This window comes from Aquarana catesbeiana, linkage group LG09 (assembly GCF_042186555.1).
Source record: "Aquarana catesbeiana isolate 2022-GZ linkage group LG09, ASM4218655v1, whole genome shotgun sequence".
NCBI classification, from domain to species: Eukaryota; Metazoa; Chordata; class Amphibia; order Anura; family Ranidae; genus Aquarana; species Aquarana catesbeiana.
Window position 1 is genome coordinate 256918246 of NC_133332.1, and position 21938 is coordinate 256940183.

The 21938-nt window shown below is 42.9% G+C and overlaps 1 protein-coding gene across 1 annotated transcript; it reads right to left on the reverse strand.

Moving 5' to 3' along the window:
- Positions 1-15606: 15606 nt before the first annotated feature.
- On the reverse strand, positions 15607-18949 carry TMEM187 (transmembrane protein 187). The gene has a single exon (XM_073600248.1). It carries the CDS (start codon positions 18074-18076, stop codon positions 17279-17281), a length of 798 nt encoding a protein of 265 aa, XP_073456349.1. The 5' UTR covers positions 18077-18949; the 3' UTR covers positions 15607-17278.
- Between the last annotated feature and the right edge of the window lie 2989 nt (positions 18950-21938).

Consider the following 21938-nt stretch of genomic DNA (forward strand, 5'->3'; position numbering starts at 1 on the left):
TGAGTTTACAGGCATTTCAAGCGCTATAACTTGCGTTTAGCCGCGTTTCGTCTACAGACGTTTTTCATTTTTGGTTATTTGGGGAAAAAAAATTTTTTTTTTTAAACGCAAATGCAGCATGTAAACGCGGCAAAACGGACGTTTTAAATGTGGGTTACTATCTGTCAAGTAAAATTGTTCAGGAGAGGTTGTAAAAACGTCCCGTGTACATGAAGCCTTAGTGCTCTGGATTGAAACAAGCACACACTATAGAGGGTTATGTTTTGTTCATATTTTAAGTCAGACTTTTATAACCACTTTAATTAAAAGACAACTGTTCTAAAGGTAAAGTTGTCTTTCAAAGGAAAGCTTTCACGACTATTCTGAAAATGCCAGTTGCATGGCTGTCCTGCCTCCTAAGTGTTTGAGCTGCCAACTTCCAAAGTGTGCAGGTAAGAACGTCTGGTATTTTTCCAATCTGTGTACATGTTCTGGATCAGTGACTTAGGCCGGCCATAGATGGTTCTAATCATGTATGGGCAGGCTGAATGTACCCAAGTGGATCGATCAATCAACGATTGTACAACGAGCCTGTCAGATTTTAAATGCGATTATCACAAGTGCCCATTAGAACGCTAGCAATAATCACACGGGGAGGACGGTTCTCCCCGGGAGGGATTCCCCTGTCAACACCGACTGTGTTGATGGGGGAATCAAACCTATGGTTGCAGAAAAGAAATTCGCTCCATCTGTGGCCGGCCTTGGAACATATTGAAGCCACTGGGTTAGGATAACAGCCAGTCAGAATTTTAGACTGTCAGCACTGGCAATATTTTTCACATCTTACAGGACCAGCCACTTTATGTTTGCCACTCTGATCTAGGTGCTGCTGCCCAAAAATATGGTTCTTTTTTCAAATAGTAAGCATTCGCTGCACACCTGTCACTTCCGTATCTTGACATTAACATAGGTTTATCATTTATTGGTTATTAGAGAAAAGAATGTAAAGGCTTCTAGACTGCTGAAGTTTTATGAAGAGGCCATTTATTCACGTTGTAAAGCACTGCGCAAACTGTTGGCGCTATATAAATCCTGCATAATAATAATAGTTTAGGAAATTATCATTTTATGGTAATGTTGGGGGCCCGTATAGTACCAATTCTGACCACTAAATTAAAGAGGGAGATCCACTATTAAGGCCCCAAACTTTAAACTACTCCAAGTATGATCCTAATAGCATATTTACATTGGTCCATCTTGAACCAATGTAAGTATGCATATCTCATACCTGAGAAGAGCAGATCTCCATCTCTTCCACCAGCCTCACAAATCTTTACAGGACTTCAACTCCCACCAGCCCTTGAAGCTTGTCATACTGCATAGATGGAGGACAAAGGGTCACTAACATCACCACCCACCCTCGTGGTCTGCTGAGGTGCCACTGAGGACAAGCCGACAACACTTAGTGAGATTCAAAAGGCCCATTACAGCATTGTCACCCTATATCAAAAAGAAGCCTAAAGACTGAAACTGGCAGGATGAACAGGTATGTTGGACATCAAAAAAAAAAAGAGAAGTGGAAAGTCCTTCACTTGAACAAAGGTAAACCACTTTGTACTTTAACTAGTGAAGTTTTTATATGTTCCTTTACATACCCTTTAAGGATCCCTCTTAAAGAGGAAGTAAACTGCTTGTGTTTTTATTTTTTTTTCTTACCTGCAAAGTAAAGGCATAATGTGCTAGTATGCATCGCTAACTAGCACATTATGTGAAACTTACCTGCAAACAAAGCCCTCATTGTCTTCGCTTGAGGCCACATCCATCTTAGCCCCTCTTTCTTCCGGGTCCGCGGACTCCGGCTCTGTGACTGGAGCCACATGAGGTCACTCCCGGTCCTGGCACAGGGTTCTGAAGAAACGGCACGGGTGTCGTTCCTTCAGAGAGCATGCGCCAATGACGTCCACCCAGCTTGGTACCATTTTGTAAACCTCTACTCTAGATAATCCACATAAAGCAATGAGCAAAACATTAGACTCAACCCATCACATCAGTAATAAAACGTAAAACATAAAAAAAAAAAGAAAACCCATAAAAAACATAAAACAGAGAACAGTCTGTCTTGCTATGTGATTTTTGACAGGTGTCTGATAGCTTGAGAAAGATATAAATGTAGATAAGCGGGGGAAAGGACAGTGAAGGTGTCAGCTAACCAATCCAAATCACCGCCTCCATGTTCTCTATCCCAGATTGTCTAGGGCCCGCATGGCCCCACGTCTCCCAACGTAAGTTTGTCAGGAGTACAAACAAAGGGGGGATGGACTTACATGGGACCCTTCTTTGTTAAATCTAAATCCGGGGTCTCAGCAGACTATGACCCTTTCAGGTAGGTTTATATGAAATTCTGTGCAGCTCCCCTGGTGCAAGTTTAGGAGATATTTACATACCTAAAAGTAAGCCTTATTATAGGCTTACCTGTAGGTACAAACAAACCGGTGAAGTTTACTTCCTCTTTAAGGTCTTTTTGTTTATTAGGTTGCTCATCCAATTAGGGAATAGTATTGTTTCATGTTTAGTACTGAAACGCTGGTTACCGATTTGGGGTGTTTCATTGTTGTGCAATGGCAGTATAATATATTATTAATCTGTCTGCATAACACCAGTAATTCCTAGCCATATGAACAATGCAGAACTGTTAATGACTGTCATTTCATTCTCGGCACCACTATGACAAAAATCAATGGAAGAACAAAAACTTTTTTTGTAAGTTTATTCTGATCTGTCTCCTCCTTTCTGAGAAGGGGAAGAACTTATGTTATACAATCCATCCAGAAATAATTAGTCATAGGTTAACAGGTATTCAGAACACATATTCATTGTTCCATCAAACTAGAGTTTAGTCTTTTTTTTTTCAAATATTTTATTTCAACCACAAAAGGTGAGTCCAGGTCATCGCAGTAACCATGTGTACTCAGTAATATTACAGATACATTGCAGTGATAGAGCAGTGCTCCGGTTGTTAAGTCAGAACATATATAATACTCCTAAAGTGGTTGTAAACCCTCTGGGACCACTTTAACCTACAGGTAAGCCTAGATTAAGGCTTACCTGTAGTTGCAAGAAATATCTCCTTAACCTACACCGTTAAGGAGATTTTTTACAAAAAACGGGCACCGCTGTCTACGGCGCGTGCGCACCGTAGACAACGGCACAGGCGCACTGAGCATGCCGTTAGTGAAGGCGAACATGCCATCACTGAAGGCACCTGCGTGCATGCGCCGGAGTGACGTCATCGCGGCTCCGGCCAGTCACAGCGCCGGAACCGCGATGCCCGGAAGTCACTCCGGGAAAGATGGCGGAGGAGGTGAACGAGGGTTGCTTCGGGGGCTTCGATCTGAGGTAAGTTATTCATAATGAGCTAGTATGCTATGCATACTAGCTCATTATGACTTTGCCTTGCAGGGTGTATTTTTTTTTTTTTTTTTTTTTAGGCTTTACTTCCTCTTTAATGTACATTCATAAGAATATAATTTCCTTGACATAACCATCAAGAGGGGAACCTTCAACAACAATATCTGGAGTCGCCTTATCTATTTTCCGTTTTCTAAATAATAAGAAAAAAATCAGTAGAGAAGGGTTAGTTAGGAATAAACAAGTGAAAAAGAAGAGAAAAAAGAAAAAAAAAAGGGGGGGGGGGTTGACAAGAAGGGGGGGGGGAGCCCTGGGTGAGCAATGGATAGATTGTTATTGGGTATCCGATCATGTCGTCTACTCTCAACAATTATGAGTTGAGGAGGGTCAAACCCTCTTTAGAGAAGAAAAACATATTCCATAATCTCCATAATTCTGTGTATGTTTCTTGTTTGTTCTGTGTTGTAAGTGTGAGATCTTTCATCTTGTTGATCTCTTCTACTTTATGGAGCCAATGTCCAATAGTAGGGGGTGATGTGTTTTTCCACTTAAGGGGGATGCATGCTTTAGCTGCATTTACCAGGTGTCGTAAGATAGATTTCTTATATTTTTTTTTGTTGGAATGGTCGTAACGTGGGAAGAAAGTTGGATCTTCGGGTATTTTTTACTCTGTGAATTTTTGGATGATGTTCCGTATTTCCCTCCAGTATGGTGTTATATAGAACAGGACCAGAAAATGTGTAGCATCGTACCTCCCTCCCTCCTGGCACCTCCAGCAGCGGTCAGGCGTGAGTTTAGTAATTTTAGGCCTCATTCACATCTGAGCGTCTTGTATTTCAAAACTCCAAAACGCTCAGGGAGAAAAAAAAGATAAGTTTTTCCCTGTGGAGGTGGTTCACCTCTCCACTTCAAAATGCCTGAAGCCAAATGCCTGAAGCTCAAAAACGTTTTAGAGCTACTTATGTAGCTTAATTTGGGCAGATTGATGTGTTTTTGAAGCACCTGAAAGCAGAAGCACGTAGCAGCAACTGATGTAACAGGTGATAGTTTTCTCTATTGGCAAATACAAAAAAAACACCTAGGCTCCAAAACGCGAATGCAAATGCGCTAAAGCACCCCAAAAAAATGTGATGCTTAGATGTGAATGCAGCCTCAATGCTAGATTTGCAAACGCTGCCCTTTTGGATAAGCAGCACTTAGCTGTGGCAACACTTCGCGCCATCCCATTTGGTTTTTGTAATTACGGTGAAAAGTCTTTCCAAGTAGTGAGAGCAATTTTAAGTAATGCCTTATATATAGGCCTGACTCCCAGTCTCCGCTCTAATTTATCACAAAGGTGTTCTATCGGGTTGAAGTCAGGACTCTGTGTAGTCCAGTCAAGTTCCTCCACCCAAACTGGCTCATCCATGTCTTTATGGACCTTGCTTTGTGCACTGGTCCAAATCATTTGGTGGAGGGGAGATTATGGTGTGGGGTTGATTATCGGGGTTCTCTTCACTGGGAACTAAGAGGCCAAGCCCGACCCCTGAAAAACAACCCCACACGATAATCCCCCCTCCACCAAATGATTTGAACCAGTGCACAAAGCAAGATCCATAAAGACATGGATGAACGAGTTTGGGGTGGAGGAACTTGACTGGCCTGACCTCAACCCGCTAGAAGATCTTTGGAATCGATTAGAACGGAGACTGTGAGCCAGGCCTTCTCATTCAACATCAGTGCCTGACCTCATAAATGCGCTTCTGGAAGAATGGTCAAGCATTCCCATAGACACACTCCTAAACCTTGTGGACGGCCTTCCCAGAAGAGTTGAAGCTGTTATAGCTGCAAAGGGTGGGCCAACTCAATATTGAACCCTACAGATTAAAACTGGGATGCCATTAAAGTTCATTTGTGTGTAAAGGCAGGTGTCCCAATACTTTTGACAATATTGTGTGTATGTACTGTGTGTGATATAGATATATATATATATATATATATCTATATATATATAGATATATATATATATATATATATATATATATAGATAGATATAGATATATCTATCTATATATATATATATATATATATATATAGATAGATAGATAGATATAGATATATCTATCTATATATATATATATATATAGATATATATATATATATATATCTATATATATATATATATATATAGATATATATAATATATTGTATTTCAGGATTGGAAGTCCAAGTCTAACCTACTTACCCAACTGTGTTTTAAAGGTCGATTTTTCCAGAACCTAAAGTTTTCTCATTGGACAGTATTGTCAATATCTTTGGACTTCATCACCATGAGACCCAATGTTCTAATCAACATGTGAAGTGACTTCACTTGAGCCCTGTTCAAACCTGAGCATTTTGTTGCACGATTATCGAGAATATGAAAATGCTCAAGATGAAAAATCCCATTATTCTCAATAGCCTCTTTCACACCTGAGCTTTATGAGAAGCTTTAAAAAGAACAAGTGCTTCTTTGGGGCGGAATCGCATGTTTTTGGCCCCAGAGACTTTAATGGAAGCACTTGAAAAAAAGTCTCTAAACCAGCTGGTTAAGCTCTCATGTGAAGTGTGAATGGGAGCCGAGTACAAACTGCAATTGAGGAGACTTCAGGCAATAGTACTGTTAGTTTTCTGTGGTAGTGGGCCCTTGTAGGATGCCAACTCGGGGCAAAGCTTGCTTCTTCACCAGGGTCCTTAATGATGGTGATGGACTTGCAGCAAGCTGGAACCAGGTCGCAGCCCCCAGGTACACCCAGCTGATGACAAGGAGACCACTTGCATATGCAGGATACAGATGGTGGGAGACGAGAGGATCTGGGAAACACGCTGAGGTTAGAGCAGATGGCAGGCGAGCATAAACAGAAGACGAAGCCTGGGGTCGGGACACCGAAAACACAAGGCACCAGGGATCTTCAAACTATGGCCCTCCCAACTGTTGTGGAACTACACCTCCCATGAGGCTTTGTAAAACTCTGCCATTCACAGACATGACTAGGCATGATGGGAATTGTAGTTCCTGAACAACTGGAGGGCCGTAGTTTGAAGACCCCTGCTCTAGACAAACAGGAGCTCAGAGAACTAGGAAGTTGCTCAGGCAATGCTGGTTGAACTGAGCATGCCTTATAGAGGGAAGCAAACTATGAGGCGGGACACGAAGTGATAGAAGAGAAGGAAAATAAACGATCGCAGACAATGCCCGTAGGTGAGCACAGAAGCCAAACCACACATGTGAAAAGAATCACCGGTCTAGCGGAACCACTGCAGCAAGGAGGTAAGAATCAAAAAAGCAGGAAAGTGCAGGCTAAACTATGATAGGTCCTTTGGAAATATATTTATTTCCTTGTCCAAAACCAAACCGTACTGCTCTGCATTTTTACATGGCGAATTCTGTACCCACTAGAGAAGTGTCGTATGGATATCTCTGAACCAGAAAACTTCCCTATAGACCTTAAATACAAAATGTTATATATTTTTTTGTATTATTTAACAGCAGTGCATGCACCACATAATGTGTACTGCCAGTGTTGTGTTTGGTGAATCACTGCTGATTGCAAGACCTCCATGTTTTCATAAACCTCCCACCCAACACAGCAGGTTTCAGAGTGGCAGTCAGCACTCCTTTCTCTTTGTTTCGGAGTTCAGTGCACGGTATAGATTTCTCTGTATGTCACTGACTTTTCAACACCAGCTTCTGATTTGGTGCCAGCCCTGACCAGTAAGAAGTCAACATCAAGTAGCCATACCCTGCAGAGAAATCTGTACAGTGCACAACTCTGACGCTGGAAAGATCAAAAAACTGTCCACTGGTTTAGAAGCTGCCATGCATAGGGGACAGCTTTTAAAAAGAAAGCGTAGCTAAGACTATCTGTGTTTTATTCTTTTAGGTATGGGGGGATGAAGAGAAAATGGGCTATACTGGGAGTGCTGTGCTTTACAATAGGTATATTCTTATAGGGGGTTCAGGGATTGGCATGCCATCTCTAGTATGTATGTAAATATTCACTTGGCCATATCCAGCTCTTCGGGCCAGTATCCCTGGCCTGTCTGATGTGCATGAAGACCAGTTCCATAGCATTTTGGGGCAATTTGTTTTTTACATGTCATCGGGTGTTTCCTTAACCCTCACCAATTGCACTGACTTGGGACTGGCATGTAGAATGTTTTAGCACAAGTGCTTAGTCAATTTGGACACATATACTCGGGCTAATTTAAACAGGAGCCAATTACCCACCAGCATGTAAAAAAGATATCACACTAGGAAAATCCTGTAGAGCAGGGATATGCAATTAGCGGACCTCCAGCTGTTGCAAAACTATATGTCCCAACATGCCTCTGGGTGTCATGCTTGTGGCTGTCAAAGTCTTGCAATGCCTCGTAGGACTTGTAGTTCTGCAACAGCTGGAGGTCCGCTAATTGTATATCCCTGCTGTAGAGCATATGTCATATTTGCAGGTATTTTCTGGACAGCATTAAAAATTCACTGATTTGTGTTTATTGCCTGAAACTACTTTCAGTAGTGCAATAGAGATAGAAATAGTTGTCATTGTAAATCAGCCTTTACCAACAAGTGTTCTGCCATAGGGCTCCTCAAGAGGTTGCAGGGGTTCCATAAGCAGTGAGTTATATCGGCCTCTCAGATAAGTTGCCACCAATACTAATGCTTTTTTTGGCAGTGGACATTCTCCTCACAATGCAAAAAAGTAGAAAGTATGGTGGTGTGGAAGTCGGCTAAAACTTTGTTTTATTATTGCATGTGAACAACAGTCAAATAAAAATCCAACGCGTTTCGGCCGTCAGGCCTTAATCATGGCTTATTATGAACCATGATTAAGGCTTGGTGGCTGAAACGCACTGGTTTATTTTTGACTGCTGTTCACATGCAATAATAAAACAATGTTTTAGCTGACTTCCATGGCACCAGCCTTTTTCTTTTTTTGCATGGACTATGGAGGTTTACAGAGACTTCACAGGCTGAGTGCTGTGTTCTTGAGGCTCACCAGGCATTGCACAGGAGGTAGTAGCTCGGATGCACCTGTTCCAATTCTCCTCACAATGATCATCCGTGTAATAGAGCCTTTCGCCCAATGACCACTAATGTAACGTGGTCCTTCCCCCATTGACCACCAATCTACAGAGGCACCGCTCCCACTGACCACCAATGTAAAGGGGTACCTTTAGGCTGCTTTCACACTGAGGCGCTTTACAGACGCTAAAGTGCTAAAAATAGCCCCGAGGGCTTTCATACTGGAGTGTGGCGCTTGCAGGGTGGTCAAAAAAGTCCTGCAAGCCGCATCTTTGGAGTGCTGTAGGAGTGGTGTATTTACCGCTCCTAAAGCGCCCCTTCCCATTGAAAACAATGGGGCAGCGCTGCAAACCGCTTTGCGGGCGTTTTTAACCCTTTTTTGGCCGTTAGCGGGGGTTAAAACCACCCCGCTAGCGGCCGAATAGCACGGCTAAAACGACGGTAAAGTGGCACTAAACATAGCGCAGCTTTACCACCAGCACCCGCCCGCCTCAGTGTGAAAGTAGCCTTACACTGACCATTTGTGTAGGGGGGCATTTTTCCACTGACCACCAGTTGAGCAATACAGTTTTTACTGAGCATATTCCTTTTCTTGCCACCATTACTGCTTATTTAATGTCAATGTTATTACTAAAAAAAATGTTTGCCATATAGGGGTTGATTTCCTAATACTGGAGAGTGCAAAATCTGGTGCAGCTGCGCATGGTAGCCAATCAGCTTCTAACTTCAGATTGTTCAATTAAGATTTGACAAAAACAACCTGGAACCTGATTGGTTTCTATGCACAGCTGCACCAAATTTTGCATTCTCCAGTTTCAGTAAATCAGTCCCATAGAGTGGTTGGTTGGCAAATACTCTTTAAGAATGAGACATTTTTATCCTTTTATTTATTCTTATAGTTCATGCTAATGTACCATGAGCTGTAGATATTGCAAGTATAAGAAGGGGTGCCCTGAGACCTGAAACTTATTTCAACGATTCTTCTGGGTTAGGCTACGCTAAGTAATGGTACAAGTTATTTCAAAAGATGAGAATTTGGGAAACTGACCAGGAAATGTGCTTTAAAGTGGTGGTCATCAACCCTGTCCTCAGGGCCCACTAACAGGCCAGGTTTTATGTATTACCTTGGGGGAGATGCAGACTAGAATACTGCAATCACTGAGCAGCAAATGATATCACCTGTCATGTATTGCAGTTATCTTGCAAACCTGGCCTGTTAGTGGGCCCTGAGGACAGGGTTGATGATCACTGCTTTAAATGACCTTCAAAATATATTAATGACGAGAGAACATGGCATCATACACCACACAGCATGTTTTTTTTTTTAGGATGTAGCAATTTATTATTGCCACATTTGAAGATATTTTAGATGACTTAATCCAGTACTTTTGTATGGCAAATGTATAATGTATACAGGCAGAAAAGTTTCATTAAATCTTTATAAACTATAAAAGTTTATAAAGAACCTACTACCTATCAAAGCTGACAGAGATGAGACCGTCACCTTAAAAGAAACATGTACTGGAAAAAGGGAAAGCATTATGTCCCATATTAAACACATTATGGCAGTTGTTTATGATATATAGTTTATTAAACCAAATGTCATCAAGTTGGTGCCGATTCACACAGGGGCAACGTGACTTCAGTGCGACTTTAAGCAACTTACAACGCGACTTCAAGTCGCCTCCAGGACAGGCGACTTTGGCTGTGTCCAATCACAGAATAATCAGCTCTCTGGGAGGGAGGGGTTTGCCTGGGTAAACTCATTTCTTTTCCTGTAAAGTCGCTTCAGGCTGGGTTCACACTGCTGCGGTGGCAGACATCGTATGTGATTCGCAGCGCACTGCTGTTCACATCACATGCGATGTCTGTGCTGTGCGATATCAGCCATACAGATAGTATGGCTGATATTGCACCGCATTCGGTCCAAACTCGCACAGGACCCTTTTTTTTGTTCGGACCAGAATAGGATCGCATGGGTGTTCACACCTATGCGATCCGATACATGTCCGAATTGTCAGTTCGCAGTGCTATATGCGGGCTGAACTGGGGGTTCATTAACATTGTATGACACTCCCCAGCAGTTCGCATATGGCAGTGTGAACTGCCGTGCGAGTTGGTGCGATGCTGGAACCCGCAGTAAATTCGCTGCGTTCCCGCACCGCAGCAGTGTGAACCCAGCCTCAATATAGATGGAGATCCAACTTGTAGGCGACTTCCATTGAATTCTATGGGTACGGGTTGCCTAGAAGTCTCCTTGAAGTAGTACAGGAACCTTTTTTGAAGTCGGAGCGACTTCAGTAGTGTACATTAAGACGGCTCTCATTGACTATAATGCAATTCCCAATGTCAAGCGACTTGGGACGACTTGAGGACTGACAAGTCGGATCCTAAGTCGTTGTAGTGTGAACCGACCCTTAGTGTTTATATCTACTTAACTGGAAATAAAAGGAAGTCCAATACTGACCAGTGTTTAAGGAACATTGAGCACCCAAGCTACTGGGGGCTCAGTGAGAGAAATGTTCTACAAAAGTGATTATCTCTACTCCAAACAGGTAAAATTTGTGGACCCCTCCCTGGCCTTCAGAATATTTTTGATGACTGTTGAAATATAGAAAGTTTCTAATTTGCTTTTAACAGACTCCTTACTTATTAAATATTTCATGCACAGTTGGGCGTATAATCTTTATGGCTAAAAGGGGAAGGTCCAGAAATCCATGCACCATTGCATCATTTCTGGAAACTAGGGATGCGCCAATACCAAGCATTTTCACGAGTATTCGTACTTGTGGGAATGCTCCCTATACCGAAATTGATACTTTGCGGTGCGATTTGCGTCAATGCGAAAACTATTTCCCCCACCATTCCTGTGTGTGTGTGTTTAGAAAGGGAAATGTCATCTAGTGGGCAGTTTATTAAAAATGTTTTAACTCGCATTAAGTACATATCTGGTTACATGCAAGATCTGCATAGTATCCCGGTCCCGCCGATGATAGCAAATCAAGGCCGCTGGAGGAGATGTATAGGCGATCCGCCCCCAAGCTGACATCGCTTCCGCCCTATACCCACAGGGTCCTGGAACTTCTCCAGCGGCCAGGATTTTCTATCATCGGCGGGACAGGGACACTGCAGATTTTGCATTTGACCAGATATGTACTTCTAGCAGAGTTCCACCCATTTAAAAGTCAGCAGCTACAAAAAGCGTAGCTGCTGACTTTTAATAAACAGGCACTTACCTGTCCCACGATCCAGCGATGCGGCCGCCCCAAGCCTCACTCCTCTCCCCCTCCTCTCCACCGCGCCGGCATTGCAAGTGTGGGTGCCCGGCTGTGACAGCTTGCGGATTCACAGCCCGGGAGCGCACTGCGCATGCGCGAGTCGTGCTGCGCCGTCTTGAATGGCCGGGCAATCTTCGTAGACCTGTGACGTGTCCCAGAAGATTGTAGGGAGGAAGGGAGGGGGGGAGAGGTGAACTTCTGCTCGGCGGCGCCAGGAAAGGAAGTGGGAGCTGAGTACCTGTCAAAACCGGGTACCCGCTCCCCACCCCAAAAAAAAAAAAAATGACATGCCGAATGTGGCATGTCAGGGGGTCACGAGTACTTACAGCGGAAGTTCCATTTTTGGGGGGGAACTCCGCTTTAATGTGAATTATAAAATTTTTCATAAACTTCCGACTAGATGGCGCTTTCCTTTCTATATACATACACACACACAGGAGCGGTGGGGGAAATCGCACTGCATTCCTGTTCAAATCACATTTGATTCTTTGCAGTGCTCTTTGCTCTTTTGTATTTTGTATTGACACAAATCGCACTACAAAGTATCGGTGCGTACTTGACCGAAAGTATCTGTACACGCCGATAATAATTAAAAAAAATGCATTGGTGCAACCCTACTGGAAGCAAATCCCAAGAGAACACTAATTGTTGTTCCTAGAGCCTATGTGGTATGTCAAATGCCACACAACTTGAAGTTTGACCACAGATAATGATTGTTTGAGAACATTCATTGTGGTCTAGGAAGTGTTGACTGTCTGCCAGGAGATTCTAGAATCCAGAACATAGACTGAAACTTTTTCCATGTGTGTCTTGAAAAGATCTCTGCTGCATCCTGCTGGGAAAGGATTCACACTGGATGTGACTCTGAAGGAGATGACTTCATTGTGCTGTTTGTTCTGATGTTGGAAGGCAAATAGGCCCTGGAAAGCTGATCTAATGCCCCGTACACACAATCGCACATTCTGACAACAAAATCCATGGATTTTTTCCGACGGATGTTGGCTCAAACTTGTCTTGCATACACACGGTCACACAAATCTTGTCGGAAATTCCGAACGTCAAGAACGGGGTGACGTACAACACGTACGACGAGCCGAGAAAAAGGAAGTTCAATAGTCAGTGCGGCTCTTCTGCTTTATTCCGAGCATGCCTGGAACTTTGTGCGTTGGAATTGTGTACACACGATCGGAATTTACGACAACGGATTTTGTTGTCGGAAAATTTGAGATCCAGATCTCAAACTTTGTGTGACGGAAATTCCGATGGAAAATGTCCGATGGAGCCTACACACGGTCGGAATTTCCAAAAACAAGCTCCCATCGAACATTTTCCATCGGAAAATCCGACCGTGTGTACGCGGCATTAGTCTCAGTATGCTGGATGATTTGGTTGACTGGAGAGGACTACCTCCCCTGTTGTTGGTGATCACTCCAAACAAACTGGTATATGAAGTCAGGAGAATGTTCAGGTTTAAATACCAGACTTTGTGGATCTAATGGATTCATTGGCTTTCATTTTGATACATTTCTTTAGAGTCAGCCACACAAACTCTTTCTTTAGATTTGACTGGAATCTTTAGTAATATTTGTTAGTGTCTTCTTAGAGTCTGACAGTCACAATTTTTTTTCTAATTCAGTCTAAATTAGTACAGTAAAACCTTGGTTAGAGAGTAACCTGGTTTGAGAGCGTTTTGCAAGACAAGCAACATTTTATAATACATTTTTAATTGATATACAAGCGATGTCTTGATATAAAAAGTAGCGTCATGTCACAACCGAATATAAAAGAGAAGAGAGGCGTCTCTAAGTGTAGCAATATGGTTACATTTAATGAAGGTACAACATTTAGCAACTCACATGGTTGATGATTACAACAGGCACATCTAAGTATGCAGGCATCCGGGGTAAAGATGTCCACATAGACCGTCCTCCGCACTACCATTGACGTTGTCTCTTCCACGCTGCGCTTCACATGCAGTTCAATGTAGATATTTGCCAGCACACCAAGGATCAGCACACGGTGGCGTCCAAACGGTTTAATTTATTGCATGATCACAACACAAAAGGTGCAACGTTTCGGAGTCACGCAGGACCCCTTCGTCTGCCTGACGAAGGGGTCCTGCGTGACTCCGAAACGTTGCATCTTTTGTGTTGTGATCATGCAATAAATTAAACCGTTTGGACGCCACCGTGTGCTGATCCTTGGTGTGCTGGCAAATATCTACATTGTGACTTGAACCACTATCCAGCTGGTTGTTGCTGCAGCACCCGACCTTTAAGAGCTTATACCAGGAACGTGTGCGATGGGGATATGAAACATCACATGCAGTTCAATCGCTCTACTGCAGAGTAATCTTCCCGGTCACGATTGTAGACTGACAGCGGTGAAAGCCAGCGGTACAGGGGATGGTCTATATGGACAGCTTTATCCCAGATACCTGCATACTTAGATGTGCCTGTTTTAATTATCAACCATGTGAGTTGCTAAATGTTATACCTTCAATAAATGTAACCATGTTGCTACACTTAGAGGCGCCTCTCTTCTCTTTTATACTCTGTAGCTCCTGCTGGATTTTGCTTCTAATCCCCTTGTGGAGGCTTCCATTTGTGGATGGACATTTTATGGTTACACAACCTGGTCACATCACTATAATCTTTTTATATGGACTATAAACTGAAGGGCCTATGAATAAATAGTTGTGGAACGAATCATCTGAATTTCTATTATTTCTTATGGGGAAATTTGCTTTGATATACAAGTGCTTTGGATTACAAGCATGTTTCAGGAATAAATTATGCTCGCAATCCAAGGTTTTACTGTAATATAATTATGACCACCATGATTTATTTTCTTTGCGTGGATAAGCTATATTTAATGATCGGTCTTGTGCAACAGTGTATCTTTTCCTTCACTCTCATCGCTCAACATTGGCGAGCGCTTTTCCTAATCAGTTCACTGCTTTATTTAATTTATTCATTTTTTTAGCCTATTTAAGATTGTTACAGTATTTTATTCTCTTACACTCTAAACTCCACATTTTTTTAATAATTTCAATCTTTCTTTAGGGCCCATTCTTTCTTTTAGATCATTACAGAGGAGAAGGGGGCACTCCTTTTTATGTCTGGAGGAAAAGAGATTTAACCTTCACATACGCAAAGGCATCTTCACAGTAATGCCCCGTACACACGGTCAGACTTTGTTCGGACATTCCGACAACAAAATCCTAGGATTTTTTCCGACGGATGTTGGCTCAAACTTGTCTTGCATACACACGGTCACACAAAGTTGTCGGAAAATCCGATCGTTCTAAACGCGGTGACGTAAAACACGTACGTCGGGACTATAAACGGGGCAGTGGCCAATAGCTTTCATCTCTTTATTTATTCTGAGCATGCGTGGCACTTTGTCCGTCGGATTTGTGTACACACGATCGGAATTTCCGACAACGGATCTTGTTGTCGGAAAATTTTATCTCCTGCTCTCTAACTTTGTGTGTCGGAAAATCCGATGGAAAATGTCCGATGGAGCCCACACACGGTCTGAATTTCCGACAACACGCTCCGATCGGACATTTTCCATCGGAAAATCCGACCGTGTGTACGGGGCATAAGAGCTTTGAAAATGTGGAATAGCTTCCCTCCAGAACTAGTTTTGGCTATCTCAGTAGATTGTTTTAAAAAAGAGCTGGATGCATTCCTAAAGGCACTAAATATAACTGGACGCTAGTTTTTATTGTTATTGATGCCAGTGGTAGTTGATCCAGGGAATATCCGATTGCCTCTTGGGGGATCAGGAAAGATTTTTTTTCCCCCATTGAAGTTAATTGGGTGTTTTTCTCTTTTCTCTGGATCAACTATGGATATAGGACAGTTTATGTGGAGGTTTTCTGTTCGTGTGTGGTTTTTTTTTTTTTTTTTTTTTTAATTGAACTAGATGGACTGGTGTCTTTTTTTTTTTTTTTTTTTCAACCTTCTTATGCAACTATGTTCACACCAGAATGTTCCGCGCGCATTTCCCACACCGTATTTAAAATACACTGAGGTTGCAATCTGCAGTGGGTGTCAATGTTGAGCTAACTACATCCCAAATGCAGGTCGCAAATGCGTGTGTCTACCTGCACCGGATCTCATGGTACAGAATAGAAATCGCAACTATAAGCTGACCATCTATAAATGCGTAGATAAATGTAAGTGGTGCGTTGGCATGAGTTAACATTCGGCATGTTTTAAACATCATAGGTAACATACATTTCAGGCAGACAGAGGACCCCTTTACTGCAGAATTTGAATTGCAGAATTTCCCTGGGAGTTTGGATACCCAGATCTTTCACTTATCTATGGAAAAGGGTGTTAGATTAGATTGGGTAATGATGGTTTTACAATTCTTAAAACATAGCCTAGAGAGATCTGCAATTTGGTTTCTACAGAGTGTATTTAAAACCACAGCCTTTCTTTTTTTTTTTTTTCGTTTTGAATAGTGTAGTAAAAGATTAGAACCAGGCCAGTGCCACAAATTAGGCAAATTGGGAATCGCACACAGACGCCCTGGGGTTTATTTACTATAGCTACTGAGTGCAAAATCACACACGCCTCTGAAAAGAAACCAATCAGCTTCTAACCTCAGCTTGTTCAATTAAGCTTTGGCAATAAATCCTGGAAGCTAATTGGTTTCTATGCAGAAGTGAGCCTGATTGTGCACTCTCCACCTTTAGTAAAACACTGTCCTTTAGAGCATGTTCAGCCCCTTGTATGTTTTAACCCCCTGGGCCGAATGGTTTCATCAGTCGTTATGGTGCAGACAGCTGCCTGCACAATAACAACCAATGACACTGTGTGCCCCAGCAACCTTCATCCTACCAACCAATGACACTGTGTCATCCGGGTGCCAGCATCCTACCAATGAATGATGCTGCCACACAGCATCTTTTGTTGCTAAGATGCAGGTGGCCCCTGCCGCACAGCATCTTTTGTTGGTAGGATGCAGACAGCCCCTGCCACACGATGTTATCGGTTGTTATGGTGCAGGTGGCTGCCTGCATCCTGGCAACCACTGAAGGGGTGGCCAGCAAAAAAATGTCTGACTTAAGTGGCATCTGCCCTGGCATGGCCCCAGTTAGAACCTCTGTCAGGTTTTCAATGCTGTCTGTGTCCCAATTAGGGAGATTCTCTCCCTCCCGGGGATCACTGTCACTGGGAATGAAAGGGAAAATCCTAAAGTATGAGATGTCACCAGAACAGGTGACAGAACTGTTCCAAAGACAACTGTCTGGGAGGCAATTTCCCCCGTTTTGTAGAATTTTACAATCAATGGCTGTCATGTAATGGGAAGAACAGGGACATTTTTCTCAATGGGACAAATGTCTTAAGTGCCTTTTTTTAACATTAGATAAAAAAGGAATCAAAATCTTTATGGCTCACTATTCGGATCCAGATCTGTATTATAATTGAGTTGTGAAGATGAGCATCAAAGGCGGCGTGCCATTCGACACTTTAAGTCAGAGTTGCCATTTGCAGGCTTGAGAAGAACATCCAGTGGTTACAATCCTTTAAAACTTTCTTCGATTTTTTTTTTTCTATCCTTTGATCTTGGAGAACCGATGATTGTCTAGATGAAGTAAAAAGCAGAAGGAATAATGGAACTGTAGGATGTCACAGACTTTGGACCAGAAATGGCCAGTTAGTCTCTGAAACAGGAAATATTGGGCCAACCGATGGTCAAGAAGCTTTAATCCAACAAAACCAAGGCAAGAGATTAACGCAAAGATCAAGTACTTCTTTGAAGAAGAGTCTCCATGCCTGTTCTGTAATCTGACGCCAGAAACCACTGCCCATAGGATATGCACAGCCAGGGCAAATTCAAATCCTTGTGGGTGAAATATACTGAAAAAATAACTGCCTAACGACAGGACCTCTATTAGTAAGAACTGCCGCCTGTTCCAGTGTCTCAGTATGGAGTTGCACCAGATGATTGCCCATGCAAAAATTGGCAAGGTAAACCACTGATCGAGAACTGCAGACCTGTGTGTCTGAGTAGATATCCGCGCCCACTGGACTGGGCCGTAGGCCAGTGCCATCCAGGAAAAGACGTCTTTCAGATAACGACCAGTCCGGTTCCTAACTCCAGTAGCTTTCTCATCTTGAACAAGCCAGTATATGCCCAAAAATATGTATCCGAGATTGACTAGGGAGTTGAAAGGCATTGATAGGAAAACAGGAAGTGCAGAACTTGGCTTCTCAGCATAATGACTAAATCCTAGTTCTGTAGTGACAGTATCCAACACACCTAGGCTCACAGTCACCAAACACAGTGTAAAAGCTCCTGCCACGTGCCAGAAAGAGCTGCCTTCCTCTAGAATATGTACTACTTTCATGTCTCGAAATGATACTCTTTGTTTCACAGTAGTGCTGCTGAATTGCTGAAGAATGCAGAACCAGATCACAAGCCGCAAGTAGGCAGTCTTCAACGTATCAACCTCCACTCCCCTTTTCAGTTGCTAAAGCTCTTCCTGAATGTGGCTATGCAGAGAGGCGTCCCAGTGCTGCAGAGGTTACGATTGGCTGCTTGCTTGTTTCATACCTTCCCTTGCACTTTGCACAGTCCCCAGCCAATAAGGCTGTGAGTTTAACCCAGAGCCAACAAACCAGGAAAGGTGTTTTTTTTTTTTTTTTTTCCCTTTTTTTTTTCTCTTTAAAATGCATTTTGTTTGAGCTGTCTAATTTTGTTTTTTTTTTTTAAATGATTTACATTTAGATTCTTCCACATGTGAGAATACCGTTAGTTACCATTATTCATTTAATTTAGATCACTGTAAAGAAATGTATATTAACCGCTTCAGCCCCGGAAGATTTTACCCCCTAACTGACCAGAGCACTTTTTTGCGATTCGGCACTGCGTCGCTTTAACTGACAATTGCGCGGTCGTGCGACGTTGCGCCCAAACAAAATTGACGTCCTTTTTTCCCCCCACAAATAGAGCTTTCTTTTAGTGGTATTTGATCACCTCTGCGGTTTTTATTTTTTTGGGCTATAAACAAAAAAAAAAATGAGCGACAATTTTGAAAAAGAAAGCAATATTTTTTACTTTTTGCTATAATAAATATCCCCCCAAAATATATAAAAAAAACACATTTTTTCCTCAGTTTAGGCCGATATGTATTCTTCTACATACTTCTGGTAAAAAAAAATTGCTCCAGCTGCTATCAATTTATCCAATGAGGATCCGAGACAGCGGCTGGACCTGCTGGGTTCGTGCTCGTCGCTGGAACAAATGGGTTCAGGTAATAAAAAGGTGGGCCCTGCGGGGCAGCTGCAGCACAGAGGGTTTTTCCCCTTAATGCATACAATGCATTAAGGTGAAAAAACACAATACTTTACAACTGTTTTAAAGTGATATTAACCACTTGCCGACCAGCCACCGCAGTTATACTGTGGCAGGGTTGCTCTATTGCGCGAATCGCCATACCGGTACGGCGCTTCATGTAATAGATACAGTGGACGCGTGCACGGCGTGGGGCTAGAGCCAATGCGTGTGGCCGGTGGCTGCGATGTCCGTTGGCCACCCACAATCACTCCACAGAGGGGAAGAATGGGGATCTGGCAGTGTAAACAAAGCATATTCCCCTTCTGTCAGGGTCGTATAGAATGATCTTCTGTCCCTAGTGCTCAGAAACAGCGATCTCTCTCTCCTCCTCCAGTCAGTACACTCTCCCCCCAGTTAGAAACACCTCCCTAGGGAACACTTAACCCCTTGATCGCCCTCTAGTGTTAACCCCTTCCCTGCCAGTGACATTTATACAGTAATCAATGCATGTTTGTAGCACTGATCGCTGTATAGATGTCACTGGTCCCAAAAAAGTGTAAAAAAGTGTCCGATCTGTCTGCCGCAATGTCGCAGTCCTGCTAAAAATCGCTGATTACTAGTAGAAAAAAATGAAAATAAAAATGCCACAAAACTATCCCCTATTTTGTAGACGCTATAACTTTTGCGCAAACCAATCATTATATGCTTTTTTTTTTTTCATTATACGCAATTTTTTTTTTTTTTTTACCAAAAATAAGTGGAAGAATACACATTGGCCTAAACTGATGAAGAAAAAAATTTTTTTTTTGGATATTTATTCTAGCAAAAAGTAAAAAATATTGTTTTTTTTTTTTTTTTTCAAAATTGACGGTCTTTTTTTGTTTCTAACGCAAAAGATAAAAACAGCAAAGGTGATCAAATACCACCAAAAGAAAGCTCTATTTGTGGGGAAAAAAAAGGACATCAATTTTGTTTGGGTACAGCGTCGCACGATTGTCAGTTAAATCGACGCAGTGCCGTATCGCAAAAAATGGCCTGGTCATTAAGGGGGCAAATCCTTCCGTGGCTGAAGTGGTTAAAGGTACTTTAAAAAAATAAAAATAATAACAAGGATGTCATGGTTTTGCACAGTGCAACCCAGATCCTCCTCTTCTCAGGTCCCCTGCCAGCGCTCCATTCCCCTCTCCTCTGCTGATTGCCCCTATAGCAAGCTGCTTGCCCCTGAGCCCCACTCTGTGCGTCCATTGACACCCTGCTCCCTCCTCACTGGCTGTCTTTGAGCCAATGAGGAGGGAGAGAGCTGGGAGAGCAGCTGCTCTCGCACACATTGTTGGATTGAGATTGGGCTCAGTTAGGTATTAGTGGTGCTGAGGGGGGGAAGCTGCACACAGAATGTATTTTACCTTCAGCCTCTACGACTGCTTTAAAACCTAACTCCTGGTTTGATATAACTTAAAATAGCTGGTCCAAACAAACTATTTCCTTCATTAATACACGTGCCTGTTGGAAATGCTGTATAAACTGTATGTAGCATCAAAATAAAGTGCTGTGTTCTAGCAGCGGTACAGGGACTTCCCGTCCTGTTCCTGGAGCAAAAATGAGTCGGGTTGAGAGCTGCTCGGCCATTCACAGGAAGTCTTGTATTTTTATGAATGGATACAAGGCTTCCTCTTAATGGCTGAGGTAAGGAGGTGGGCTGACGGCTTACTAAAATCTCCACCACAGCTAATCAGAGGAAGTCCTGTATTCATCCATAAAGCACAAAGTTCCCTGTGGGTGGCTGACTTGATTTTGTTCCAGGAATGGGACTGGAAGTCCCTGTACTGCTGCCTATATACAGCACTGTATCCTGTAAGTAGCTGATACTAAATACAGTTTATATGTTGTTCACAGTGGCAGTATGTATTAGTGAAGGAACTAGTTTATTTGGACCAGCTTTGTCTACATGAACTATTTAAAGCTTATGTTAACCCCCCCAAAAATGGATCCTGCTCCTTTAAAGCATCTTATATGCATATACAGTGCTTGTGCTGTGTCATTTGGCCCCCTGTAACACCTAAAAAACCTGGCTGATCCTGCCAGTTTCTCCCCTCCCCTCTGTAAACTGACCACGATAATCATGGCTGCTGAGCTCTGACACCGTGGTCAGTTTGCGTGCCACCATCATCCACAGTCCTGTTGTCTCTCCTCTCTCCTCTCTGCTCCCATGTCCTCCTCCTCCTCCCTCCGTGTTGGCTACTGTGTTAGGGTCCCCCCACCCGCTGCTGTAATAACATCATGTACTTTATATAATCCACTCTGCCTTATAACGATATGTCCCCCTGTTTGTGTGTTGTATTAAAAAAAAAGCTGTATATACATTATCTATGAGCACTGATCAGCGTTCACGTGATGCATCTCTCTGGCTCTCTCTTCCTCCCCTTCAGACTGATGTCAGCAGGGGAATCTCAGCCCCTCCTGCTGCATCTATCAGACGGGGAGAGGAGAGATGTGGCGTGTCAAGTCAGTGCTCACAGATAAGGTATACAACTTTTTTTTTTTTTTTTTTATACAACACACACACAGGGGGACATATCGTTATAAGGCAGAGCGGATTAAGTAAAGTGCATGATGTGGGTTAACAAACCCTTTAAATCAAAACTGCAGTTATGCTTTAAAGCGGAGTTCCACCCAAAAGTGGAACTTCCGCTTATCTGATTCCTTCCCTCCTCCGGTGCCACATTTGGCACCTTTCGGGTGGGAGGGGGAGGGGGGAGCGGGTCCTGTTTTTTACAGGTACCCTATCCCCACTTCCTGGAGACCGGGCCACGGCGAATTACGTCAGCAGCTCGGCCCCCTTCCTCCCTTCCCTTCTGCCGGGCCAGTTTCACGCATGCGCAGTAGGGACCCGGCCTGGGAAGGCGAAAGGCTACACTGCCAGGTTCCCTTACCAG

Excerpts from the sequence above, each read along its gene's own strand:
- TMEM187 (XM_073600248.1), bottom strand. The coding sequence starts at position 18,076 with ATGAAAGTAGTACATATTCTAGAGGAAGGCAGCTCTTTCTGGCACGTG.